The sequence below is a fragment of the Macaca mulatta genome, chromosome 8, assembly GCF_049350105.2.
Source record: "Macaca mulatta isolate MMU2019108-1 chromosome 8, T2T-MMU8v2.0, whole genome shotgun sequence".
NCBI lineage: Eukaryota > Metazoa > Chordata > Mammalia > Primates > Cercopithecidae > Macaca > Macaca mulatta.
The window spans coordinates 21,479,866-21,507,807 of record NC_133413.1 but is presented as its reverse complement, the minus strand read 5'-3'; the positions used below and the strand labels follow the sequence as shown (position 1 = coordinate 21,507,807).

The 27,942-nt window shown below is 42.4% G+C and overlaps 1 protein-coding gene and 1 long non-coding RNA gene across 7 annotated transcripts in view; one reads left to right on the top strand and one right to left on the bottom strand.

Annotated features, from left to right (window-relative positions):
• The first annotated feature begins 542 nt into the window (after positions 1-542).
• LOC114680199 (uncharacterized) lies at positions 543-6,064 on the top strand. The gene is made up of 2 exons (XR_003732282.2): positions 543-639; positions 5,869-6,064. It is a non-coding gene; the product is annotated as an uncharacterized LOC114680199 (long non-coding RNA).
• INTS10 (integrator complex subunit 10) overlaps positions 3,304-27,942 on the bottom strand; it is a 35,283-nt gene continuing 10,644 nt past the window's right edge. Inside the window, exons 10-18 of one of the 6 annotated variants that reach the window (XR_013396826.1) lie at positions 25,291-25,447; positions 23,452-23,534; positions 22,251-22,403; positions 18,138-18,246; positions 12,347-12,426; positions 10,779-11,188; positions 10,533-10,668; positions 9,544-9,637; positions 3,304-3,715 (exon numbers count right to left, since the gene is read on the bottom strand). Coding sequence is in view for 4 of the 6 variants with exons in the window: in XM_015144876.3 (XP_015000362.3) it covers positions 3,559-3,715; positions 6,093-6,170; positions 9,544-9,637; positions 11,026-11,188; positions 12,347-12,426; positions 18,138-18,246; positions 22,251-22,403; positions 23,452-23,534; positions 25,291-25,447 (1,074 nt within the window). In the remaining 2 variants the exon portion in view is untranslated. 6 annotated transcript variants of the gene reach the window in all.

The window sequence follows — 27,942 nt, the reverse complement described above, 5'->3', positions numbered from 1 at the left end:
GTCTCAGTGGGCTGTCCCTCGGCTAGAGTCTAAAGGGGACCCCTGGCCTAAGGCAGGCAGGGGCCCATCGATGGGAGTCTTTGGGGGTTGATGGGCTACAGAAGAGAGACCGAGCCTGGCAGACTGCTGGTCAACCCTGAGGATGCAGGGACTAACCATCCATCTCTGCTGTCCCCACCACTCCCCAACTTTGTCCTAGCCCAGGGTGCATCCTGGCAGGGTGACGAGGAGGCAGCGCATTGAGTTGGGTTGCCAGGAGGCTACCTGATCACTGCCGCCCCACAGTGTGGCTCTGGGTCCGAAGTCCTGGGGATTGAGAGGGATAGATGCATAGATGCTTGGAGCCTCCATGTGGGTGGACAAACCCCGGTGTCCAGGACTGACTTTCAATGGATTGCAGCCAGGGAGCCGTTCTGCTGCTTAGGAAACCCAGAGGCGGGTCCTTTACAAGCTAGCATCAGTTTCCCCAGGAACCTGCGTTTGCTGACGAGCGAGGGGCGGGTGCCTCTTTCTGGCAGTGCCCCTTTTCCCAGTAGGGACTCTATACGCAGATGGACCTAAGCGCAGGAGGAGGATGCCGTGCACGCAGGGTGCACCGCGCTGCCCTGGGAGGGGAATGTCTGGGATGAGATATCCAAGGTCAGTCACGCCTCCTATGCACCGCTCTATCTTCTGCCTGCCTTAAGGTCACCCCGATGGTAACTTTGCCCCATTGGTTACTCAGACAAGCAGACACCAAAAGCCTGAGCCTGCAGTTCCTTTGTCAGGGAGCAGGATTGCCATGGCAACAGTACATCTCCTGTAGGAGTCTAAATGTTACAGTGGTCTAAACCCAGCTCAAATGTTCCCTCCCATAGGGACTGGGAGCAAGAGTTGTCTCCCTGAATGGATTTCAAAGCACTGGCTCTTGGGTTCTTGAGAAAACAGCTCTGGGTGGTCGCTTTTCATCTCAAAGGGCAAAGAATGTATAATTGCAACCTTTGTAAAGTAACTATTCTAAGAGAGAGTCCGGGGAGGGGGGGCCTATCTGCCTATCACCTGGTTTGGTCTGGAATGAATTTTGGTGGCATGGGGCTTTCTCAGGCAGGCGTTTTAAGCGGGACTGGGGTCATGACCTTAAGCTGCTGGTAGCCAAGCTAGAGTTTGGTCAGGTCTCTTAGTGCAGTGATTTGGATGGAGCCATTATGTGCCAAGGGGTCTGCAGTTTTCTGCCAGCTCCTTCCTTTTCTGCAAACTCAGTCTGAGTTTCCATTTTATTCTGTGACCCTTTCTCTACAGCCTCTTCACAGAGAAGTAGCACCACTGCATTTTTAAAAAGATGGTTAATCCTTTTATAGCTAGTATCGGAAAGTCTTGTTGTGATGTGCACCGCCCCCAAACACTGAGCTGAGGAAGCTGTTCGTGATGGTTAATATTAGGTGTCAACTTGATTGCGTTGAAGGATGCCTAGATAGCTGGTGTTGTTTCTGGGTGTGTCTGTGAGGCTGTTGCCAGAGATTAACATCTGAGTCAGTGGATCGGGAGAGAAAGACCCACCCTCAAGCTGGGTAGGCACCAGCGAGGCTAGAACAAAGTAGGCGGAAGGTGGGATAAGCTGGCTTGCTGAGTCTTCTGGATTTCATCTTTCTCCTGTGCTGGATGCTTCCTGCCTTTGGACGTCAGACTCCAGCTTGTCTGGCCTTTGGACTCTTGGACTTACACTAGTGGTTGGTCATGGGCTGTTGGGTCTTTGGTCACAGACTGAAGGCTGCACTGTTGGCCTCCCTGCTCTTGAGGCTTTTGGACTTGGACTGAGCCACTGCGGGCTTCCTTCTTCCTCGGCTTGCAGACGGCCTGCTGTGGAGCTTCACCTTCTGATCATGTGAGCTAATTCTCCTTAACAAACTCCCTTTCATATATACATCTATCCAATAGTTCTGTCCCTCTGCAGAACCCTAATACAGTGTTAGAAAACCAAAAGGTGAGAGTGTTTAATTTGGGAGGTTTTAGGTGACAGCACATCCCACGATTAAAAAAAGGATTGCTTATGTATCTGTAATAAACTCATATTACACTAATAAACACTGCAAAACAAGCTAGTTGATATTTTTGAGATCAGATGTCTCTTAAACATCTTATTGATTTTAATATAGCTATAAAAAGGATCTTTATTTAGAAAAGATTCCTAAGACCTTTTACAGAGTAACTGCAAAACTTCTTAGCTCTTTCATTCTTAAATACTCCCTTGAAACACATTTTATTGACGTTTGCTATATTATTTCATGAAGAGCAAAAGGAAAATAAAATTAGTCTAACTAAAAAGAAAATCTAGCCTAATAGCTAATATTGGCCAGCACTAACTACACTCAAGTCCCCCTCCCGAGCATTTCACAGGGAGCAACATTTCATCCTCCCAACCACCAGCGAGGGGAGGACCATTCAGCTCCGTTTTCAGACAGAGCTTGACGCATACAGAAGTTACCTTGTCCACGGTCACATAGCAAGTAAAGGGCAGGGCAAAGCCAGGATGCAAAGCCACACAAGGCCACCTGGCTCCAAAACCCCTGGGTAGAAGCCAGTGGGCCACCCTGGCACAGCAGCAGGGCCTTCCTGGGGCCAAACAGCAGTGGGGAGGCTGCTCGGCTCACCTCCCCTCTCACCTCCACTTCCTGTCCTGGGCTTTTTCAGCAGCCCTGAGCACCTCTCCTTCAGGGGACTGTCAGTGGGGAGAGGTCAGGCTCAAGTTCATTTTTACATAAATGTTTTTGGTGTTAAAACTTCCCGAATGAGGCTAGGTATGGTGGTTCATGCCTGTTGTCCCAACACTTTGGGAGGCTGAGGTGGGAGGATTGCTGGAGGCCAGATGTTTGAGACCAGCCTGGGTAACATGGTGAGACCCTGTCTCTACATAAAATTAAAAACAAATGGCTGGGCATGGTGGTGTATGCTTGTAGTCCCAGCTACTTGGGAGGCTGAGGCAGGAGGATTGCTTGAGTCCAGGAGTTTGAGGCTGCAGTGAGTGAGGATCGTGCCACTGCACTCTAACCTGGGTGTAGAGTGAGACCTTGTTTCTAAAAAACAGACCACCTGAATGAAAACGTCTAATATTATGTTGACATGTAATACTGACCAAAGCCTAACTATGAAAAATAAAATCTTAAGATCATGGAAGACATATGTCTTTGAAGTATCTGTATTAGTAAAATTCATTAGTCATTTCAATTATGCTGGATTTTCCCCCTTGCTATATGCTTAGAAAAGAAGAAAAATGCACCCCTGTTCAAAAACTCATAAGAATCAAAAGAAATGTTTAAAAACTTCAAATTTTAGGATGATTTTTATTTACAAAACAGATTGGGTCTTTGTTTTACAAAAATTACAAAAAATGACTCTTAAAAATAGAGATAGCTTCTCAGACTCTTGGGAACTACTTTTAAGCAACCAAGGACTTAGAACTCAGCTGGTTTTCTTCTTTGTAACAGCAACAATGACCGCGGCTGAGCGCCACGTCAATCACTGCTGGGTGTCTTCTCCTCAAATTACACAGTCCCGAGCTGTGTCTGGTGGACAGGTCTCCACTCAGGTCAGAGTCTGAAGGAGCAAGATCTTCTCGTTAATGCAGAATCTGTGCAGAACCACCATCAGATTCTCTCCACAGCGGGAGACCTGGCGCTCCATGGCCAGGCGAAAGTCCTCCTTCACGCCTTTGGTGATGCCTCGAGTTACCGTGTGGTGCCTGAGGTCAGCAATAGGGAAACAGACAAAGACCAGGGGTTAGCACCAGCATCACTGATCGCTGCTACTTGGGTAGGAATAGAGCCTGCCCCATATCTAAGTATAAGTTAAGATCTTTTAAAAAGAACACAAGAATAGCTGCAACCAACCAAACATTCCAGCCCATTCCTTTTCAGAAAGACTTAAAACTAGACAGACATCTTTCCCACTCTATAAAAGGTTATTTCAAACATTTAACTGTTCCGTGAAATGCCACCTGCTTTGCCTTTGAATCAATGAAACTCTGGTGTTATGCATCCCTACTGCTGACTGGTACACAATTCAGTTACTTAGGGCCAAATGGGTCCAGTCCATACTGGCTACAAAGAGCTCGTGTCCAGCCAGGCCAGCAGACCCTCCAGAGGCAGCAGCAAGGAGGAGGGAGACCTGAATGAGCCAATCACCCAAGTGAGCTCCCACCATGGCCCCCGCAGCTGGTGCTCCCAGAAAGGTTCAGGGCTCCTGCATAGCCGGGTCACGAGCACATCTCTCTCCCCAGGACACCAGAACAGGGCAGCTCCTCTAAATGCCGTGCCCATCTAGACTCTCGTATGTTGGAGAAAACGCAGGGGGAACTGGGGTCCTGACACGAGAATGTGGCACAGGTCGGGAGAGAGAGGCAGAATCTCTGAGGGGCAGAGGCAGTGGACTGCGTGGTCCTATGCTGTCCGGGCGCTCAGGGGAGACCTGTACATGTGTGGAAGGGGTGGTGGGGACACAGGCAAAAAAGGTCTCTAACTATGCCCCAAAAGTTGTGCTTTAGAAAAAGAAATCACACATGAAATCCCAGGAAACAGAAGAAACAAAATGAAGAAAGGAAAAGAAAAATCTAGCAAAAATCAGTCAGCTCAGTTAAGAGGAAGGGAGTTGTACCTACTAGTTCAGCAATTTGGTAGACTCAGACAAATAAAAGTCACCTCTGTTTCCCACCCTGCTGCTAATTTCCCTCACACAAAGTTATAAGGATTGAAACTGAAGACTTTTTATGTTCTGGGCAAGATAAAAGTGTTGAAATTACTCTAAAATGTTTCTGTTTTGAAAAACTTGTATTAATTATCGTATCAAATATGGACAACAGGAGTCACCAAGTTGTAAAACGACAGATGAAAAAAAAAATCCAGCTTTGTTAGATAAGTAAAGCTATTACAGAACCTTCTAATGCCCGTGGATGTTTTAAAGATCTACAGAGGAAAACAGCAGGGCCGTGGGGTTAATGCGCAGTTCTTTGTGACTGTCTCTCGTCAGGTCTGGGTGGGTAGCTCAGTAGTTAGGACATAGCGTCAGTGAGGTCCCACTGGGATAGATGCAAACCATTTTATGCTGCCCTGAGATACTGCTCGTCTGGGTCCCAGGCTGCAGCCTCAAATCGGGGCTGACCCTCTGACCATGTGGAAGTTACTGGCATTTGCAGACAGTTAGCTAAAGGGGAAACCCTCCTTTTTTTTTTTTTCTTTTTTTAGATGGCGTCTTGCTCTGTCACCCAGGCTGAAGTGTAGTGGCATGATCTCAGCTCACTGCAACCTCTGCCTCCTGGGTTCAAGCAATTCTTGTGCCTCAGCCTCCCGAGCAGCTGGGATTACAAGCACATGCCACCAGGCCTGGCTAATAAACCCTGCTTTTAATACCACTAAAAAGATAACTAAATGCTACATCCTGCCAATCAGGGTCCAGTTGTATTATCTCCATATATAAAGAGTGGCACAATTCAATTATATTTCTATTAGAGCCACTATCACTCTGGTAAGTCTGGATGAAAAAGAGAATGAGTAAGCTTTTGTGATTTAAGAATAGGATTAACCAGCTAATAAATGTGGCATTTTAGCCTATCAAATATTTTCAATTCAGAAAGGTAAGGTCTCAAAAAACATCAGTAGCAGGAAAAAAAACCACATTAGTGCCTATTTAGATACCAGGCAACTAATTGCTAATATGACCATAACGACTGGTCACTCATATGAATATCCACAAGTAAAAATGTACTTAAAATAAATGTCAGCATCCTTAAATGTATATGACCAAAAGCTTTAACGTTTTATCAAAAGAGAATCATAGTGCACCTAAGCTAATGTGCACGTAATTGAATACAGTTTTAAATAGCTTTCATTTTTTTTCTAGATCCATAATGATTTTTAAATCGAACACAAACACACTGGCAACTTATGGAAAAAAATAAGAAATGTTACAATATTACAACCAGATGGTTTGCCAAAATGCAGAACAGATTTAAAAAATAAAGAAAGCATGAAAAAGAGCACTGAGGAACAAAGAGCTGAGAACCATGGGCAGTGAACATGTTGACAAACAGCACACTATGAGCGGGCGTTTATTCCACTTGGTACCTGTCAGCAGTCTGTATGCTGGGCTGAAGCACAGGTAAGAATTCCTGCTGCAGCAACCCCATGGGAGGGCTAGAAGGCCTTTAAAAAACAGCAAACAGCAGCATTCAAACACCCACACCGACTCACCCTGCACTGCAAAAACAACACTCCAGAGAAAATACACGAGACTGGAAGCAGACTCAACAGAAACTCGTTAACCTCAACAAGCCCCTGGCCGTGGCTGGGTGTTTAAGGAGACTGGGGAGAAGCTAGCCAGCCCTCACTGCACCCGCTGCTGCTGGTGCGTGTCCAGAGGCGTCTCGGTTCCTGGTCCCAGAGCTCAGCCCCCTTTGGAGGTGGTATAAAAAGCGACCAGTGAGGAAGAGGACGATGGAATGCAGCTGAATGGCAACAGGGAGGAGGGGCAGCCTTTGAGAAGACACATTTTCAAAGCCAGCCTCTTTACTTTCCACTCTTCTCACGGTACACCAGTCCCAGCATTCAACCTGGTGATGTCTGGTAACCATCTTTAACAGGATTGAAGCCCCACCGGAGAGGCCCTTCCAAGAGGACTAAATGGTCTGGCAATGTTTTTGATTAAAAAAAAAAAAAAAGGGTGAGTTTGAATTTCAAAAACATATTGAGAACAGATGGGGGAAAATAAGAGTCCGGGACCCATGGCTGTGCAGAATTCTGTAACAACAAAGATTTAGTATATTAGCTGGTGATCACCTCATAGAACATTATTATCCACCCTGTTCAGAGTATAAGTAGGACATTGTTTTCCATTTTAATCCACTCTAATACAACTAGGATACTGCATTTATCAGCACAGAAACATTTCTCTCTTTTAAAATACTTAAGAGCAAAAGGTCTTTATAACAGAGTAAGAGCTTCTCCCTCCTTTGAGTGAAGCACCGGGTGCCTTCAGTGTTGGTACTGTACCTGCTTGCATCCCAGATGCCACAGCTAGGGCAGACTCACAGCCTTACCCCCGGGGAGAAGTGTACACTGCTCACAACATCTCTGCCACTCATCTGGAGGGACCACCCAAAAGGTCTGTAATGGCTTCAGAGAACTTGTTTGGAACCCAAAGGGAAAAGGAATTGAGACTGTTTAATGAAGAGTCCAACCATTCCTCAGTGAGGAAGAACTCTGCCTTAAGCAGTGTGCTTTCTACCATGTTAATTTAGGCATAAGTAATTAACCTTGAGATTCACACAGTGAAGACTCTGGGCAAGTCCCTACACGGTCAGATCACTACGGAATAATCCCTATTCCTGCTTCCAAACTGATGAAACTGCAGCCTTCCTAAGAGGCTTGTCTTCTCTAGAAAGTTACAAGAAATTAACGGTCATATTGATCAAGGTGGCAGAGCCTGGAGTTATCCCTCACTAGTTAGAAGTGCATGATGGGTATCCTTTACACAAACAGCTCCGAACGCTCTGCCCTGTGATACTAGCTGGTACCCAACACTCCCTTGCTCTCATTCCCCATCCTAGGGTTTGTCCACATGGACTTATGTCACTCTTCAGCTCAGTAAAAACTGGTAAAAGAAGAAAGGTTCAGTACAATGAAGTCTGAGGTTCAACTGTTGATTTTTTGACAATCCGTCTCTCACATCTGCACTAATAGTTACGCATTATCTAGGTAAAGTGATAATCATCCGTAGGTTTAATCCTATGTACACAGACTTCGGTTCCACTCTGGCTGTCTCTGTATTAACTCATAAGGTGACTGCTGATGGGAATCAACTAAAAAGCTTGATTCAGGCTGTATTTGTATATCCAGTTTCAAAGTCTAGAAAACAAATCACAAATCAAAAGGGGTTACCTGGGCTTCCGTATCCAAAGGTAATCTTTATCCCCAAACACTGTTAAGAATATTTTGAACAACAGAGTTATTCTTCCCATAGTTTTGATTCATGATCTTAGAAAAGTAAATGGGGATGGGAAGATACCAGTCCTTGTCCATCCTGCTTGAGCAACCCAATGCAGAAAGGTCTTGTATATTTTTAAAAAGAGCATTGTCCTTTTGTTCTAAAAGTTTATAATTTAATAACACTTATAACATGAAGGGGGAAAAAACCACTTAATCTTTCCATTCTTGAGAATGGATTCCACAAGACCCTATTCTTGCTAGACATAAAAAGAAATGTTTGCTATACAGCAAATTACTGAGGTTACGGAAATCTAAAAGGAACATTTCTTACGTCTTTCCCTCGGCATTTCTAAGACTATCAAGATAGAACAAGATGTGGAGTTTTGCTTTCAACAACTGAAAACTAGTTTATTCCATCATTGAGGGAAAAAGAAAAATGTTTTTAGTTTTAGCAGTACCTTCTTCTCATTCAGGATTCAGTCTCTTGCAGAAATTCTAACACTGACTTACAGACACACTGAATGTGCAGGAAGCAAAGGAGGAAGTATGAAAATAAAACTACACGTGGCATTTACAGCAGAGAGGATATATTACCGAAACTACAATGAGGATTGAAGGAGAGAAGCAAGATTTATGAGCTATTTAAAAATCATAAATGGTCACTAATTTGGCATTTTCATCTGGGCCAACCTGGAATTTTAGTAACATCTTGTGGGTTCAGGGGAGTATGGTGGAGACCAACCACTCCCACCATCATTTCTTGGGACAGGTGTGTTCTTAGAGGGACTACACCTGGCTATTAATACTTTGTGTTGTGTAAGTAATGAGGATTGCATAGGAGGGCTTCGTAGGTCGTTTATAAATAAAAAGTCTGTAGTTTTTCCTAAAGAATTTTTCTAACCCAGCACAATTTTAATTAAGCACAGCTGTTTTGTTTTGTTTTTTTTTTTGAGATAGAGTTTTGCTCTTGTCGCCCAGGCTGGAGTGCAATGGCGCGACCTTGGCTCACTGCAGCCTCCGCCCCCTGAGTTCAAGCAGTTCTCCTGCCTCAGCCTCCCAAGTAGCTGGGATTATAGGCGCCCACCGCCACACCCGGATAATTTTTTTTTTTTTTTTGTATTTTTAGTAGAGACGGGGTTTCACCATGTTGGCCAGGCTGGTCCTGAACTCCTGGCCTTAGGTGATCTGCCCGCCTTGGCCTCCAAAAGTGCTGAGATTACAGGTGTGAGCCACCACACCTGGCCACACAGCTGTTCTTAATTAAAGGCACTCTGTGACTAATCAGAAACTTATAGAATCACCCTATAAATTTTTGAAAAGAAAAGATACCATGAATGAGACTTTTGTCCAGTGAAAAAGTTGCAAATGTGACAAAAATACCCCAATTTAAGCAAAGTGTTTTAAGAAACGTAGTTAAGGAAATGCGAGTTTTTCAAAAGATAACCCAGAATCAAACTGACTGTCAAAACAGAGACCAGGTTCAAAGTCCTTTGCATTAAAGTTTTGATAGGTATAGACATTTACAAATACTTCATACAAAGACACAAAAGGTGAGCACTCAGCGTGGAAGAGCAAAAGAGAGCATGCTTACTTGATCAGCATTCCTTGATTGGGTAGTAATTCCAGATGAATTTTCCCACCTTCCTGAGTTCTCAAGTAGGCAAATTCCTCCAGCATATCAATATCTGCAGGCCAGATTCAGGTTAACTACAGGTAAAAACAGGTGCCAGTTCTCTCTGATGAGGAAATGGGGTCTCGGCAGGTGAGTAACGTGCCCATTGCCACCCCACAAACTGCAGACTCTGTATTTGACCCCAGATCTGTCTGATTCCAAAACCTCATTCTTATACCCACCAAGCTCCCTCGCACAGATAACTCTTGGCAGGAGATGTGCCAGGCTAAAGAGCATGAGGGCAACATGTTTTCCATATCGATGATAATTAATACTACATGATCACAAGAGCAAAAGCTTTTTGTTTTCTTAATAAGAAATGAAAGAGGTGGTGAGAGTGGGGAGGATTGTTTGGTGTTACAGAACATAAAATTCATAAAAATAAAGTGATGACTTCTTCAGAGCTGGGGTGCAAGGATCTGTAGATGCATCAGAGGAGGAAGCTTCTGTGAGTCACCCAAACTTTATGCAATACGTCAGTGACATTCATGTATGCATTTTTTGAGTGAAAAATTATGTAACTTTCATCAGATTCTCAAAAGATATCTGTCCCAAAAAAGGTTAAAAACTATTACTTTGGCCTGGCATGGTAGTTCACACCTGCAGTCCTAGCTACTCAGAAGGCTGAGGCAGGAGGGTCTCTTGAGCCCAGGAGCTTGAGACTGCAGTGAGCTACGATCGCACCACTACACTCCAGCCTGGGTGACACAGCAAGACCCCGACTCTAAAAAAACAAAATAAAAATAAAAACTATTGCCCTGAGCACCTGAACAAGAATATCATTTATATTCCTTGTGATTCAGAAATAATGTAACAAGATAAGCAATGAAGTAAAAACACCCAAATTGATAACTAACCTTTAATTCAAAGATCTTTCCCTAATAAACAGTGTGAAATAAACGCATTACCTAATGTCAGAAGCAGCTACTGTGCTGTGCAGCATCTCCGGTGGGTACTCACTGGTAGGTAAGACAGTTGTGGCAGGGTGCCCTAACAAGTGATCAGAGGGCACAGCCACTGTCCCCAGAGGCCACAGGAGGCATTCTTTTGATAGATGGAAGAAGAGGAACTATTAGTATTATATTCCATGGCTAAACCAGGCAAGCCGGACCTATCAGCAACCTGTAGGCTATTACTGGAGGCATTTTGGCTACCTTCTGAGAAGTCAGGTAGCAGTGGAAAATGGAAGAGGGCGGTAAGATTCCCAATTCCTTGAATCACGTCTTTTACGACTTTCACAAGATCAACTGCCACAGCCCCGGTTTTAATCCCCATTCCTTCTCTTCGCTGCAAAATAGTAAAAATCATTATTTCTATCCGGAAGAATACATTCTTTTTGTATCATGTATTCATTCTACAGAAAATCAGAATGTGTTATGCTTAAACAAGAAAAAAGGATACTTGTAACGTAATTGAAAAAATTCTCGTATTGGAAATTTCCTTGTTGGCAAATTTTATTGACAGCTTTCAGGAAAAGATTCTCGCCCCGTGGCCACTCTTGCTGAAGCAACACAATCACATGCCCCAATGCCATGTCGTCTCTGTTGTCTGTGAAAGCTCTGAGCTGCAAGACAAAGATTTATACAAGAGAGAAGGAAAGGGAAGTCACAGGGTAATCTGAAATACACCAAACATCACTTTCCAAAAACATGCTGTCTATGCAAATGTGTGATAAAGGTCATTATAGAGTAAGAAGGAAACAAAGGCAAAACGAAATGGCTGGTAAACATCACAGCGGCCTTCTAAGGAAGGTGGATTCTAACTAAAGAAGCCTCAGGCTCCCTCTGGGCTGTGCACAGCTGCTGGCAGTGTGTGTAGGTGGGAGTCGGACATAGGTGGGCCTGAAGCTTTTGCATGTGGGAATCAGCGGTAGAGAACTTTGACTGATCCTGTGTAACGGAGAAATAAATCTGGAGATTTCTTTGAAAGGGAGCAGATGGGAGCAGAAGGTGGGCAAGAGGCCATCTAGGAGAGAACTGTTTGCAGAGAACATGGGATTGGGGAGAAGGAAAGGCGATGAGCCACAAGGAAATAAGCAGAAGTGTGAACTAGAGAAATGGTCACAAGAGTTTTTGTTTCAAATGAGCGGTTATGCATAAAATCACACTTTAAATTATTTTTGTTGCCCTAAGTGATATGGATGATGAGTTAAGTTTGGGAGTTACTGCACTGAAGTGGAGTCCCAATGTTTTACTCTCTGGCCGACAAACCTTCTAGAAACAATGAAGCCTCCCTGCTCTAAGGCTGTGCTCTACCTGCAGCCAAGGGCCTTGGTATTCTTTCAAGTCCTGGAACTTTCTCAACTGTTGGGCTGTTACTGGTGTTTATCTCTACGCCTAACATGCTTCATCTAGCACGTCTTTACAATGACAAACTCATTATCCCTCCGTGAACCCAACCGCAATTTGTATTCCCTTTCTTTGTAGCTAATGTATTTATATTGATAAAATATTTACTAAACACTACAACAGTCAAGGTTATTTCCATATCTGTCCTACTATTACACTTTTCGAGGACGGGGAGAACTTCTGACTTCTCTTTGCCTAGCGCAGTCATTATTTAATAAAGATTTGTTAATTACTAGCCCATGTGCTTTTCTAACTGTTTGGGCCGCTCTGGAAAGTACTAAAATAACAATCCTTAACAAGGTTCTCAAGTTCTCAAGTCATGAGAATAATATTTGAAATTAAATTTTTTTCAAGCTAATCAACTTTGAGCTTACCTTAAAACAGGCTAACATTAAATGCAGGCAGTATGGCATGATAGCCTTGCTGGTACATGGCAGGAGCTTGAGATCCGAACCTAACAGAAGTCCACAATGTTAGGTTAATGCACATTATGATCAGAGAAAACAGCTTTGAAAAGCAACTGTTTAAGATGCTTTCTTTAAATAATAAAAAAAAAAAACAAAGAATATGCAACAGTCACATGATTTCAAATATAGTTGAAACACAATTATACTTTGTGATGGTGAAACTGGCTTTTGATGGTCTCTAGATTTCATTTATCAATATTCTTTCCTAAACTTGCTTAAATACTTTTTATGAGAAAACATTTCAAATATACAGCAAATTATATACAGAGAATATGATACACTGGTGTGCTCACCACTCAGCTTCAAGAAATGTTAATATTTTAATTTTAAACATTTCTAATATCAATAATCACAAAATCAGTTAAAGCCTATTGTGTATCCTTCTCTGATCCCATTCTCTTCCATCCCACAGGTAGCCATACTTCTGAAGGCAGTGGTTGTCATTCCTATGACTGTGACACACATAGGCAACAATGGATTGTTCTGCGTGCTTTCAGTCTACTGTATAAATGGTGTCATTTTGTATGTATCCTTCTGCAAATTGCTTTTTTACTGAACTTCATGTGGTTCAGGTTTATTAACGGATCAATATCAATACATGTAGCTCCAGTTCATTCATTTTCAGTGTTATATAGTATTCTGTTGTCTACATATACCGTAATTGATGCATCCATTCTTTTTACAGTGGATATTGACATTTCCAATTTTTCACTATTCCAATGATAAATATACATTCTTACATATTCTCATACATTTGTGGAAATAACTTTAAGCAACAGCTTTCAAAGCAAGATCCCGATCTTCCCTTTTTGGTCTGTGTTCTGTATGTCTGTTATCTTTCTCTGCTCAGAGGCAAGATAGCAAGAAATAAATATATTTTTTCACATGGGATCCTTTACACACATACTTACATAATGTGATATATCCAAAACAAAAGGTGCATGAAATAATAGTCTCTCTTCTTATCTGAGATGTCTTTTAAAAATATTATTAAATTCTATCTCATTAAAAAAGAAAATTTCTGGTTGAAACTCATGACCCAGTAAATGAAGACTCATAGCTTAAAAAACACTAATCTAAGGTATACAACTAGGAGGTGAGGTACATTTAATAATTAGGTAATGACATGTTCAACTTGGTTATGTGAAGTTGGTTTCCAGAATGGTTGCATGACTTTACACCCCTTCCAGAAGCACATGGGACTGTGTTCCTTCACATCCTAACAGTCATTGCCTCTTCAGTTTTTGCATTCTGATGTGTGTGAAATGGTAGCTTATTGTTTCATTCAGAATTGCCCATATGACAAAAGGCTGAGAATCTTTCCAAATAGTTTTTGGCCATGTGGATTTCTGCTCCTCTGAATCTGTTGTTCCTGTCCTTTGCCTATTTTTCTATGGGGATTGGATAATTGCTTCCTATTGGTCTGGAGGAGCTCTTTCAAAACTCTGGATACTAAGTTTTTGTTGATTTTGTGTGATAGACAATTTTCTGGCAATCTGTGGCTTATCTTTTCACTTTGATTGTAATAGCCTTTATTAGTATTTTAATTTTAATGTGATCAAATTTACTAATCTTTCTATTTTTAAATTTTCTTCTAAAAGTTTAGAAGTTTTGGAGTTTTTGCTGTCACATTTCAACCTTAAAATTTACAGGATGTCTATGTAGTGTGAAGGAGGGGATCTCAATTTTTTATTGTCGTTTTTTACATTTGAATAAAAAATTGTTCTAGTACCACTTACTGAATAAATTCATTCTTCCCTCACTGAATTTTAATGTCATCTATTTCTCAGTTTTCTATGCTGTTCCACTGGTCAACCCCTGTGTCATTGCTACCCTATCTTAATTACTAAAGCTTTAAAATAAGTCTTGAGGTCAGCTAGGTCAGTCTTAGCCACCTAATCAGTTTCTGGAAGGTATATAAAGTCATGCAACCACTCTGGAAGCTAACTTAGCATTACCAAGTTGAACATGTCGTTACCTAATTATATACCTTGCCTCCTAGTTGTACACCTTAGTGTTTCTCAAGCTGTGAGTCTTCATCTACAGGGTCATGAGTTTCAACCAGAAACATTCTGTTCTGCAGAAATACTTAATTTTTGAAGAAGTCTGGGCTAGATTTTTTTTTTTTTAAACAATTTGTTGTAGAAAACTTCAAACATACACAAAGTAATCTGCTCCAGCACCACTGGTTGAAAAGTCTTTCCTTTCCCTATTGAATTACTTTGATGCCTTCATTGAAAATCATTTGATCAAATCTATGCAGGTCTATTTCTGGATTCTCCATTCCTATGTCAATATTTTGTCAACTCTGTCTTGATTATTATGCTTGTATATTAAGTCTTGTTATTATGTAGTATAAGTCACTTAGGTGTGTCTTTTTTAAAACTTTTGACTATTCTAGATTATATAGTATTTCCACTTACATTTTAGAATCACTTCGTGAACTTCTAGCAAAAAACCTCCAAAAACCATAAAGTCTACCGTAATTTTGGTTGAAATTGCATTGAATCTACAGATACATTTGGGGAGAAATGGCACCATAATAATATTGAATCTTCTGATCTGGAAACATGATCTGTCCATTTTCAAAAATCTTTAATTTTTCTCAGAAATATTTTGTGATATTCAAAGTGGAGGTTTTGCATATCTTCCATTAAATTTACCTCTAAGTATTTTATGTTTTTATGATGCTATTAGAAACAGTATCTTAAAAAATTCATTTGGTAATTGCTTATTAATAGCATACAAATTGAATTGATTTTTTATACACTAAAATGTTTTGGAACTTTTATTTTTTTTGAGACAGGCTCTCACTCTGTCGCCTAGGCTGGAGCGCAGTGGTGTAATCTTGGCTCACTGAAACCTCTGCCTCCCAGATTCAAGTGATTCTCCCACCTCAACCTCCTGAGTAACTGGGATTAAAGGCGTGTGCCACTACACCTGGCTTATTTTTGTGCTTTTAGTAGAAATGGGGTTTCACCATGTTGGCCAGGCTTATCTCAAACTCCTAGCCTCAAGTAGTCCACCTGCCTCAGCCTCCCAAAGTGTTGGGATTAGAGGCGTGAGCCAGTGTGCCCAGCCTTGCGAATTTGTGGAGATTCCCTCAAGTTTTCTACACAGCTAAATATGTAACTATGTTAGTTTTTTTGTTTTTGTTTTTTGAGACAGGGAAATCTTTCTCTGTTGCCCAGGCTGGAGTGCAGTGACGCAATCAGCTCACCACAGCCTTGACCTCCTGAGCTCAAGCGATCCTCCTGCCTCAGCCTCTAGAGTAGCTGGAACTACAGGTTCACACCACTAAGTCTGGCTGATTTTTAAATGTTTTGTAGAGATGGGATCTCACTTTGTTGCCCACGCTGGTTTGGGCTCCCTCAAGCAATCCTCCTGCCTCAGCCTCTTAAAGTGCTGGGATTACAGGCATCAGCCGCCATACCTGGCCAAAATATGTAACTGTGAATAAAGGTAGTCGTATTTGTCAAATCTTTATGCCTTTATTCACTTTTCCTGCCTGCTGTACTGCCTAGAATCTCCAGATTATTGAACAGAAATGGTAAGGGCAGACATCCTTGTATTGTTTCTAATCTTAGTGGGGGAAAGCATTCAATATTTCATGGTTAAGTTTGATGTTAAAAAACAGTTTCCTTCTATTCCTAGTTTGCTAAGATTTTTGTTATCCTGAACTGATATTGAATTCTGTAGGCATCTATTAAGACAGTCATGATTTTTCTCCTTCTATCTGCCAGTGGAGTGAATTACACTGATTTTTTTGTTTGTTTGTTTTTGTTTTAAGACAGAGTCTCGCTCTGTAGCCCAGGCTGGAGTGTAGTGGTGCAATCTCAGCTCACTGCAACCTTCGCCTCCCAGATTCAAGCGATTCCTGTGCCTCAGCCCCCAGAGTAGCTGGGATTACAGGCGCCTGCCACCATGCCCGTCTACTTTTTTGTATTTCTTAGTAGAGATGGGGGTTCCACCACATTAGCCAGGATGGTCTTGATCTCCTGACCTCGTGATCCTCCCGCCTCGGCCTCCCAACGTGCTGTGATTACAGGCGTGCGCCACCAGCTGATTTCTGTATGTTCAAACGCCTATGCATTCCTAGTATACTTGGTCATAATAGATTGTCCTTCTATATTGCTGTATTCAGTTTGCTAATATTTTGTTAAGGATTTGACACCTATTATAGTTCATGATGGACACTGGCCTTTCAAGTTCTTCTCTTGTGATACTCTTGTTTGGTTTTACTATCAGGGTTACTGTGTCAGCCTTTAAAAATGAATTGGGACTCTTCCTCTATTTTCTGATAAGAGTTTGTGTAGAATTGGCACTATTTCTTCCGAAATTCTTGATAGAATTCACCAGTGAAGCCATTTGAACCTGAATTCTTTGTGGAAGGTTTTTGATAACAAATTTAATTTCTTTAATAGCTAAGGGAACATTCTGATTTATTTTCTTTCTTTCCTTCTTTCTTTTTTTTTTTTTTTCTTCCAGAGTCTGGTTGTGTTGCCCAGGCTAGAGTGCAGTGGCGTGATTTCGGCTCATTGCAACCTCTGCCTCTCAGGTTCAAATGCTTCTCCTACCTCAGCCTCCTGAGTAGCTGAGACTACAGGTGTGTACCACCACCTCTGGCTAATTTTTATATTTTTAGTAGAGATGGGGTTTCACCATGTTGCCCACACTGGTCTCGAACTTCTAGGCTCAAATGGTCTGCCCTCCTTGGCTTCCCAAAATGCTGGGATTACAGGCATGAGCCACCATTCCTGGCAGAACGTTCTGATTTTCTATTTCTTTTTTGTGTCAATTTTGGTAAATTGTGTTTAAGAAACTTTTTCATTTCATCCAAGTTGTTGAATTTATTGGCATAAAGTTTTTCATAATGTATTATTTTACTGTCCTTTTGATTGCAGTAGGATTTGTAGTGACATTCCCTTTTTCATTTCTGATATTGGTAATTTATGTTCACCTTCCTTCTGATCGATCTTGTTAGGGGGTTATCAGTTTTATAATATTTTTCAAAGAAAACTTCTAGTTTTATTAATGTTCTCTATTTCATTGATTTCTGCTCTTAGCATTATTCTTTCCTGTCATCTATTTTCTTCAGGTTCAATTTATGTATCTTTTTCCAACTTTTTCTTCAGGTTTAATTTATGAATCTTTTTCTAAGCAACTTAGATCAGTTGTACGTTTCATTTTTCAAGCAACATGAAGCTTGAGCTGAAGCTCAGAGTGGTTTCAGAGGGATATGCTGACAGATACCTCCTCATTAATCATCTACACATTTTTCTAGAATTGTAAAGATAGGAAAAAAGAGTTCAGTGAAATTTGTCAAAGAGATAACAAACTCAGGAAGTGAAGAGAGCTTTGGAAGAAAGACATTTACAGCTGCTCATGAAATCAGAGCCAAGGAAAAACGTGGAAAGGGATTAACGTTTTATACAATTTGGCAAGCCCTGCAGCAGTATTATCTCATTAGGAACTGTAAAACATTGTTCAGCCTTGGGTCCTAAAACTATTTTTCTTTTCTTTTTAAATTTTTTTAAGAGATGGGGTCTCACTACGTTGCCCAGGCTGGTCTCAAACTCCTGGGCTCAAGCTATCCTCTCGCCTTGACTTCTGAATAGCTGAGATTACAAGTGTGAGCCACCGTGCCTGGCTTTCTAAAGCTATTTTTACAAAATAATAATAAAACATGTCACTGTACCTTTTCTGAATTTGGGCTTTACTTTTGAGGGTTCCTCCTGGGATTTGCCTCCATCTTGAATGGGTAGTACCATGTAGCACATCAGATCAAGGACTTTTTCACATGTCATCTAAAGCAGAAAAGACCAAAAAGGAACTAACTTGAAGCTTTCTGAACTGAAATCAGATAAACAAAGGACCAAAATATTTGCAGCATACAATCAGGCAGTGTGTCCATGGAGGTCTGTATTTCTGCCTCTTTATGTGATCATTACCACTGCTCAGCAGTCAATACAGAAAGAGTAAACAATAAGACTCAAATCTATGTACTAGACCTTTGAGGGAACAATAACCCATTCTTTGCTATTAAAAAACAAAACTTAAAAATTAACCAAGCATTAAGTACTGAGGTGTTCAACAGCACAGCAGCAGCCAAAAGAAAGATGTCCCTGCCTGAAAGATACTAACTCACTGCATAGAAAAACTAACACAGAAAACATGTAGCAGAGGTCTAAGGGGTATGATAGAGAGCATAAGTTAAAATGCAGGAGAAAATACGCACAGGAGAAACTAGCAGGAAAATAGAGGATTTGGAAGAAAGCAGAAAAGAGGCCTTTCAAGCAGGAGAGAAAGACACGGGGAAGGGCTATGTGTGGGTTCAGGTGATTTACTTGAGGGCCAGAGGTTTGGTCTAGGACAGAGATGAGACACTGGACGGATGCGGTGCTAGTGGAGACGAGCCTCGAGAGCCTCTCTGCAGGCTGGCCTTGATCCAGACAGTCTGCATCACCGTTCCCCCTCTATCTACTCAAATTCTCCTAACAACAATCAGATTCCATGCAGTGAGTCTTTTATCTGTGTCAAGCAAACCCTTTTATTCTCTATTTTCCAGAGGAGGAAGTGGAGCTTTTTTTGTTTTGTTTTGTTTTATGCAAAAGGCCAGAGACATCTCTGGGTCTCTGGGTAATTTTTTTTTTTTAATTTTAAGTTCTGGGATACATGTGCCGGACGTGTAGATTTGTTACGTATATATGTGTCTTGGTGGGCCGGGCGCGGTGGCTCAAGCCTGTAATCCCAGCACTTTGGGAGGCCGAGACGGGCGGATCCCGAGGTCAGGAGATCGAGACCATCCTGGCTAACACGGTGAAACCCCGTCTCTACTAAAAAATACAAAAAACTGGCTGGGTGCGGTGGCGGGCGCCTGTAGTCCCAGCTACTCGGGAGGCTGAGGCAAGAGAATGGCGTAAACCCGGGAGACGGAGCTTGCAGTGAGCTGAGATCCGGCCAGTGCACTCCAGCCTGGGCAACAGAGCGAGACTCTGTCTCAAAAAAAAATAAACAAATAAAAATATGTGTCTTGGTGGTTTGCTGCACCCATCAACCCATCATCTAGGTTTTAAGTCCTGCATGCATTAGGTATTTGTCCTAATGCTCTCCCTCTCCTTGCCCCCGACCCCCTGACAGGCCCTAGTGTGTGATGTTCCCCTCCCTGTGTCCATGTGTTCTCACTGTTGAACTCTCAGAAGCGGGGATTTAAACCCATGCTTCCCAGCACTTTCCATGTTGTGGCACACCCTGAAAGTAATTTGTGTGTGGCTGCTCAGGGTTGGCAGCAATTGACCTTGGGTGACCCCAGCAGCCCTAGGTCATGGCTGACTGCCCCAGAGGCTGCAGGATCCATATATTGGCACCTCTAGAACCCACCTAGGCCCACAGGGTTATGAAGCTCTAGTTTAGAGAGATGGGCAGCCTGGTAGTTGAAAACTTGAACTCTAGAGTTGGATAGGCCCGGGTAAGGTAAGCTGCCAATGTCACAGAGCTGGCCAGGACTTGTATTCCAGAGCTATGAGCTGCCATCCTTCGATGCCCATCTCCAGCCAATCTTTTCTATAAATCTTTCCTTGACTCTTTGGACCCAACAAAGAAAATGCCCTTCCCCGAATGTCTATTGTGCCTATGACTGAGGACTACCAACTAATACTTGGTTTTTTTCATTGTCTTATACAAATACACTTTTTTCCCTAACTCAAACCATATGGCCCTGAATGCAGGGATCCCATATTCCCCACACTCTGCTTCTACTCCCCAGCCAACAGCAGGGTTCAACACTGAGCACCAAGAAAGTCAACACTTCAATTAAGTGGAATGATGAAAGCAGTATTTTAGAAAGCGGTGACCATAATTTTATAGGGTTGGAAAAAGGGTTATAGGCCAAAAACTTAGTTAAAAGGCATGGATTTGGGTGGTGACAATAGAAATACAAGGTAATATAGCAAAGAGATTAGTATCACACTGGAAGAATCAAAAGGATTTGCTAGAGTAGGAGTCCACGAAGACTTGACAGTTTTGTGTCTAAGGGCCAGTACTATGGTCTGAATGTCTATGTTCCCACCGAAATTTGTAAGTTGAAACCTAACCCCCAATGTGAGGGCATCAGGAGGGAGAGCCTTTGGGAGGTGAGTGGATGATGACAGCAAAACCCTCATGAATGGGATTTGTGCCCTTATCAGAAAGACTCTCGAGTGCACTCTTGTCCCTTCTATGAACTAGGAAATGGGACCTCACCAGACACTGAATCTGCTGACGCCTTGACCTTGCACTTCCCAGCCTCCAGAACTATGAGAAATAAACTCCTTTTGTTTAACAAGCCTCCCACTTTTTGGTATTTGGTTATAGCAACCCAGGCAGACTAAGACAGCCAGAGAACTAAGGACACTTACATCTGGACATATTGAGTCTGGGCTAAAGACGGGAAGGCAGGAATCAGGTAAGTCTGACATTGCCCATAGGTCTAATAGTTGATATACTCAGAGGATGGAACTAAGCCCTCAAAGGGAATGAGTCTGTCTTGTTTAATCTAGACGAGTCTGTCTTGTTTAGTAGTTTATATTCCCCACTACAATGAAGTAGTACGCGGTAGAGCTAATTCTACGTGAGATACGTATGTCGGTGTAAATACGTGCTGCCTTTTAAGTTCTTAAAAGGAATTAATTAAAACTTAGAGTTAAGTAACTGATGGATAATTATATAAATAATGGTGGAAAAGCATTTTCAATTTTGAATGCTCTACACATTCTCCAACTGTTCCTTTCTAAAGATCATCAGGACAAATTAATAATCATATTTCAGAGGTCAAGTTACAAAAAATTTAGGGTTTATAATCACAAAGTGATCAACAACATATAGAGAGGTGAGAAGAAATCAGTTTGTTGTGTTATGCTGTGGCCTTGAGTTTATACAGTCCTTGAATACACAACAACATGGTTATCATTTTAATTAAATTAAAACACTTATTGTACTATGGTAGGTGTCATGAGAGTCCAAAGATAAAAACACAGTCACCACCCCGTAGTAGGAAGGGCTCAAAACCTCCTGGAGGAAACACACTCATTTATAAATCTGCTCCTGCAATACCCCTATCAGGTGTTATCACCATTTATTTTATTTATTTGTTTTTTTTGAGACAGAGTCTCACTCTATCGCCAGGTTGGAGTGCAGTGGTGCAATCTTGGCTCACTGCAACCTCTGCCTCCTGGTTCAAGTGATTCTCCTGCCTCAGCCTCCCAAGTAGTTGGGATTACAGGTGCCCGCCACTACACCCAACTCATTTTTGTATTTTAATAGAGATGGGGTTTCACCACGTTGGCCAGGCTGGTCTCGAACTCCTGACCTCAGGTGATCTGCCAGCCTCAGCCTCCCAAAGTCCTGGGATTATAGGCGTGAGCCACCGCGCCTGGCATGTTATTACCATTTAAAGAGAGAATCTGAGATTTGAGTAAGCTAAATATAAATCCTCCATTTCCCACTTAATAATGGCCTTGTTTTTCCAAGTACAATGGAACAGGCAAGAGTGTAATAATAATAAAAAGAAAAATAATAAAAAGAAAAATCCTCCAACAAATGGAACAATGAACAAGAAACTTAAAACGTACTGATGCCTTATTTCAGGGAAGCTGTAGTAAAGAGAAAATTAAGTAAAACAAAATCATTGTGATGTTCACTAGCAGATTAAGTAATAAGTCTAGGCAGAAAGATCAAATTGAAACAAACGTGCACTGAATGAAAAGCCACGCTAGGAAAGGAGAAAGCCCAGGTGGCCCCATGCACCTGTGGCCAGCATGTGTGCAGTACTCACCCTGTACTCCCCTAGTGCAAAGTGGCACGTCGCCAGCTGGATGAGTGCCCTCTGATGCTCCAGGGTCCCCTGCCCTGTGATCTGTGGCTGAGAAATGGATCCCTGGAGAGCTGCTAAGTGATGCAGGCTGGCTATCGCCTTTTTATATTGACCCTAAGAAAGATGGAATAGAAAGGAGGGGAAAAACATCGCCATTAAAAAAATAAATTTAAAAAATGCCCTTAACAGAGTTCATGAAGCAACGAACAAGCAACTTACAAAGATGGTAGCTTGGTTCCATCATCTGAGGAAGAAATGGAGACTTGGCAATAGAACCAAATCAACTTAATTAAAGCCAGGTGAGAGTTCTTTATGGCGGTACTTTATAAGGATGGAGATTTTTCTTTCTGGTCTTAGGTCTTAAGACTAAAGAAAATAACCAAGCCCTTTGACCCAGCACATTCTGGATATAACATTTCTTTAGAAATATTTTACTACAAGCACCACTTCTCCTTTATGAAGGATGGAAGCAGCAACCTGCCCATTCCAACAACACCTCATTCGTGAATTATCGACTCTCTCGGTTCTAGGTCTAAGATGCTGGAGAACAGTACAGCCAGGCAGACTCCACCAGCCCAGAGAGAAGGAGGGTGAGAAGTAATCCTCTTTTACCGAAAAGTAACAGAGAGGTGTGATTGGATATACCAAAAGTAACACAGAAGGTACAGGCTTGTCATTTTGAAGTGTTTGTTTCGTTTTGTTTTTGATATAAGGTCTCACTGTCACCCAGGCCAGAGTGCAGTGGTGCTATCATGGCTCAATGCAGTCTTGACTTCCTGGGCTCAAGTGATCCTCCCGCCTCAGCCTCCTGAGTAGCTGGAACTATAGGCACATGCCACCACACTTGGCTAAGTTTTTTATTTTGTAGAGACAGGGTCTCACTATGCTGCCAGGGCTGGTCTTGAACTCCTGGGCTCAAGCAATCCTCCCACCTCGACCTCCCAAAGTGCTGGGATTGCAGGCGTGAGCCACGGCACCCGGCCCAGAGTTATTTTGAAAGGAAAATGGACCATACCCCCTCAGCCACTGAAGACAGAACAGGTGTCAGCAGGCAGTAGACTAGCCCAAGAGGGAACATGACGCATTCTGCAAGGGAAAGCTGGTTTGCCACCATAGCCACCCTGTACAGACACAGGTACCTAAAATATGTGTAATACGCTACCTGATAGATGATCATATCAGTGAGGAAGATTCTTAACCAAAGCCAAGTATCCGTCTTCCAGGCCAAGCAAATCCTTGTAAATTCTGAGTGAGAAGTCAAGAACAAATTTACCAAATATATGTAGCGCAGACGCAGAAAACAAACAAATCCAGCAAGAGAGAACAGACACAAACTACCAAAAATGCACAGCAAGTTTGACTTTGATTTCTAAAATACTGCTCTAGAATTTCAAGTAGAGAAGAAACACACAACACTTATTAGTAATACACAAGCAATATTTTGCAGACGCTAACAACTTACTGAGCACATACCAGGTGCCAAGAACTATTTAACGTGCTTTTCATGCATTTCTTCATTTATCTTTTAAACTACTTTGCTTTCCCCAAAACAAGGTCCCATTTTATTTTTATTTTATCTTATTTTTAGAGACATTCTCTCTGTCGCCCAGGCTGGTAGTACAGTGGCCCTAACATGGGTCACTGCAGCCTCGACCTTCTGGGCTCAGGCAGTCCTCCTACCTCAGCCTCCTGAATAGCTGGGACTACAGGCACATGCCACCATACTTGGCCAATTTTTGTTTTTGTTTTTTCATACAGACGGGTTTTTGCCATATTGCCCAGGTTGGTCTCTGACTCCTGAGCTGAATGATCCACCTGCCTCAGCTTCCCAAAGCGCTGGGATTATAGGCATGAGCCATCTTGCCTGGCCCATTTTATTTTGACCTAATTAAAATAACAAACATACAATGACACTAAAAGGTTTTATTCATTAAAAAAAAAATCAATTTCTAACTAAAGGAAAGATCCCCTCTAGAATTGTCACATATGTGTTCACAATCCCACATGTAACAAAGAGAAACTGAACAGTGCTAAGTTTACTTAGAAAAGATGACACAGCACATCTGGCCAAGGGCTCTGCATGACACATGACTGCAGCCAGGGGATGAATGTCCACGGGCTAAAAGTAAAATAAGGGGCCCCGATTCCAAAGTGTAGTAAAGTAATCCCAGCACTTTGGGAGGCCGAGACGGGTGGATCACGAGGTCAGGAGATCGAGACCATCCTGGCTAACACGGTGAAACCCCGTCTCTACTAAAAAATACAAAAAACTAGCCGGGCGAGGTGGCGGGCGCCTGTAGTCCCAGCTACTCGGGAGGCTGAGGCAGGAGAATGGTCTAAACCCGGGAGGCGGAGCTTGCAGTGAGCTGAGATCCGGCCACTGCACCCCAGCCTGGGCGACAGAGCAAGACTCTGTCTCAAAAAAAAAAAAAAAAAAAAAAAGAATACCTTAGTTAGCAAACAGTTAGTGATTTCTAAGCAATGTCAAAATACCCAGCATACTCAAAGGAAAATAGGCTTCCTATAGTTTTTGGATTTTGAGTTTTTCAAGACAATGGAGTTAATGTGGATAAAAACAGCAATACGGCCAGGCGTGGTGGCTCATGCCTGTAATCTCAGCAGTTTGGGAGGCTGAGGCAGGCAGATCACATGATCAGGAGTTTAAGAACAGTCTGATCAACATAGTGAAACCCCGTCTCTACTAAAAATACAGAAAATTAGCCAGGCATGGTGGCACGCGCCTGTAATCCCAGCTACTAGGGAGGCTGAGGCAGGAGAATTGTTTGAACCCAGGAGGTACAGGTTGAGGTGAGCCAAGATCACGCCATTGTACTCCGGCCTGGGTGAAAAAGAGTGAGACTCCATCTCAAAACAAGAAAAAAAAAAAAAATGCATGAACTACTGTAATCAACTTAATTTGCCATGAGTGACCTGACATTTCAAGTAGCATAATGCTTTTATATAAAACATTAAACAGCACCAATGACATGTGCTTTCTTACCTTTGTCAAGGAATTCTAGGGAATAGAGCAACTCCCAGCTCTCCCTGGCCAATTTAAAGCTTTCTAACACTTCAATGGAGTTAGCAAGTTCGGCTTTATTGACTACAATGTGACGATTTCTTCCTTTCGCCGAACAGTCTTCATCGTCTGAACTCTGCTTAAAGAATGTGGAGAACGTGGTTAATTCAGTTATAAATATAGTCATATATGAAACCATATTATTGCTGCCAGTTTTGCTCATGATATGAATTTTATATCAAAGGATACCACATACATACAATTTTTTTGAATTTAACAATTTAGCTTTGAAAATTAATTTTTTTTGTCTTTATACTCTCACACATTCCATTTTTACTTTTAAAATTGAGTGAATTTTTTTTCTGATGCTAAATTCTTATGTTTGCTTGTGGTGGTTTTGGAGCAAAGTTTAAAAATATCAATTTTATGAAAGTCAAAATTTAGATTTTTACCTTGAGAGACACAGCTTAAAAAGGACCTGTTTATAGTTTACTCTTTTTTTCTAATACGTGACATGATTTAATTGACTTCCAAATAATGGTTTGTCAGGTACCGGGATAAAATTAAAGCTCGGGGCCGGGCGTGGAGGCTCACGCCTATAATCCCAGCACCGTGGGAGGCCAAGGAGGATGGATCACTTGAGGCCAGGAGTTCGAGACCAGCCTGGCCAACGTGGCGAAACCCAGTCTCTGCTAAAAATACAAAGTCAGCCAGGCATGGTGGCACGTACCTGTAATGCCAGCTACTTAGGAGGCTGAGGCACAAGAATCGCTTGAGCCCAGGAGGCAGAGGCTGCAGTGAACAGAGATCGCACCACTGCACTCCAGCCTGGGCGACGGAGCAAAATTCCATCTCAACAACAACAAAATTAAAGCCTGCGTCTTCTAAGAAATGATGTCAGAGAATAACTGTTAGTTATCTTTGGTTCACTGCGCATGACTCCCCTGCGCTGGTCACCCCTCTCTCGCTCTCCTCACCCGGTGCAAGGTCCTCGTCAGAAAGTACGTTTGTCTGCACTTACCTAATAATGCCCTCTGTATTTTACAATACAGATTTCTACTTTTCTTGCTTTTCATCTCAAGTAATACAAAGCCCTCAGAAAAGAGAGGGCTACAGAGCAAGGCAATTATTGGAAATACCGCTGGGTAGAGTCAGATGCTTTGCCAAAAAAAAAAAAAAAAAATGTAAAGGTAAAACAGCTCCACTGAATTTTATTTTGCTAAGAATTTTCTGAATCTTTTAGTCCACCTAGGTCATTTTACTGATTTAATGACCCAAATTAAATTTTTCCTGCAGATCTTTACTCCACTAAGATCGTTTAAAAATACGCTCAACTATTGTCACTAAAAGCTTCAATCCTCAAGCTCATCTCAGGTAAGACAGGCAGGAAGCTGTCATTCCCTCCCTCCGCTGCCCACCTTTCTCTCCACTTTCTGAGCTTGGTATCTTCCTGCTAGTCCCTGTGCTTGGCAGCCTTACCCTACCCCACCGTTCTGCTCCATGTTCTTATCTTCCCTAAGTAATGTTTTTGCATTAGGAAAAACACACCCTTTCCAATCAAAACCTATCTACCAGGCCAGGTGTGCGGTTCACCCCTGTAATCCCATCTATTTTGGAGGCCAAGGTGGGAGGATTGCATGAGCCCAGGAATTCAAGACCAATGTGGGCAACATAGACAGACCTTGTCACTACCAAAAAAAAACCCCACAACCCTATCTGCCAGGTACTGTTTCATCAGGGGCCTGTTCTTTGCCTAGTAATGGCAACCTAATATACACGAACATGCATGGCGCTAGTGCTGCAGCTTACGGAAAACATTCCTGCCTCAACATAAGATCAGGAATTTTAAAGGACCCCAGATTTGGTGGGACTAGTGAGTTCCAAATGTTTTTAAATTTAGAGAAACTGATTTTGAAATGTGCAAGTACACTCTGAAGCACTGAGGGTATTCTCTGAAGCAAGAATGCACCAAGTGGGGGACAGATGCCCACAGGAGAGGCCCGTCCCAGCACCAGCCACTTGTGACGTCACACGTGCCTGTGATGTAAGCTGGCTGGAGAACTGATGTGGGCCGCCCCCCAACTCCAGTTGTGGGTTACCACCAGGGGCCAGTGTGATCAGATATCCTAACTACAAAAAGGAAGTCAGGAATCTGGATTGTTATGAGAAATGCTAGGTTTCTATTTTTTTTTTTTATTTTATTTTTATAGACAGGGTCTCCCTCTGTTGCTCGGGCTGGAGGGCCGTCGTGTGGTCATCACTCACTGGAACCTTGAACTCCTGAGCTCAAGGGGTCTTCTCATCTCAGCCTCTGAAGCAGTTGGGATGACAGGGGCATGCCACCAGCCAGCTAGTTTTTTTTTCATTTTTTATAGAGATGGGGTCTCACTATATTGCCCAGGTGGGTCTTAAACTCCTGGGCTGGTGATCCTCCTACCTTGGCCCCCCAAAGTGCTGGGATTACAGGCGTGAGCCACTGCACCCAGCCTGGTTTCTAATTTTTAAATGCTAGGTTATTTAAACAAACAAAACACTGAGAGCAAAGCAAGGTATCTCTGAGCTGAGCTCATGGGCCTTTAAGGTCTGGACCTACATCAGGTTGGGGCAGACTCAGGGATAGAGTGAAAATCAGGA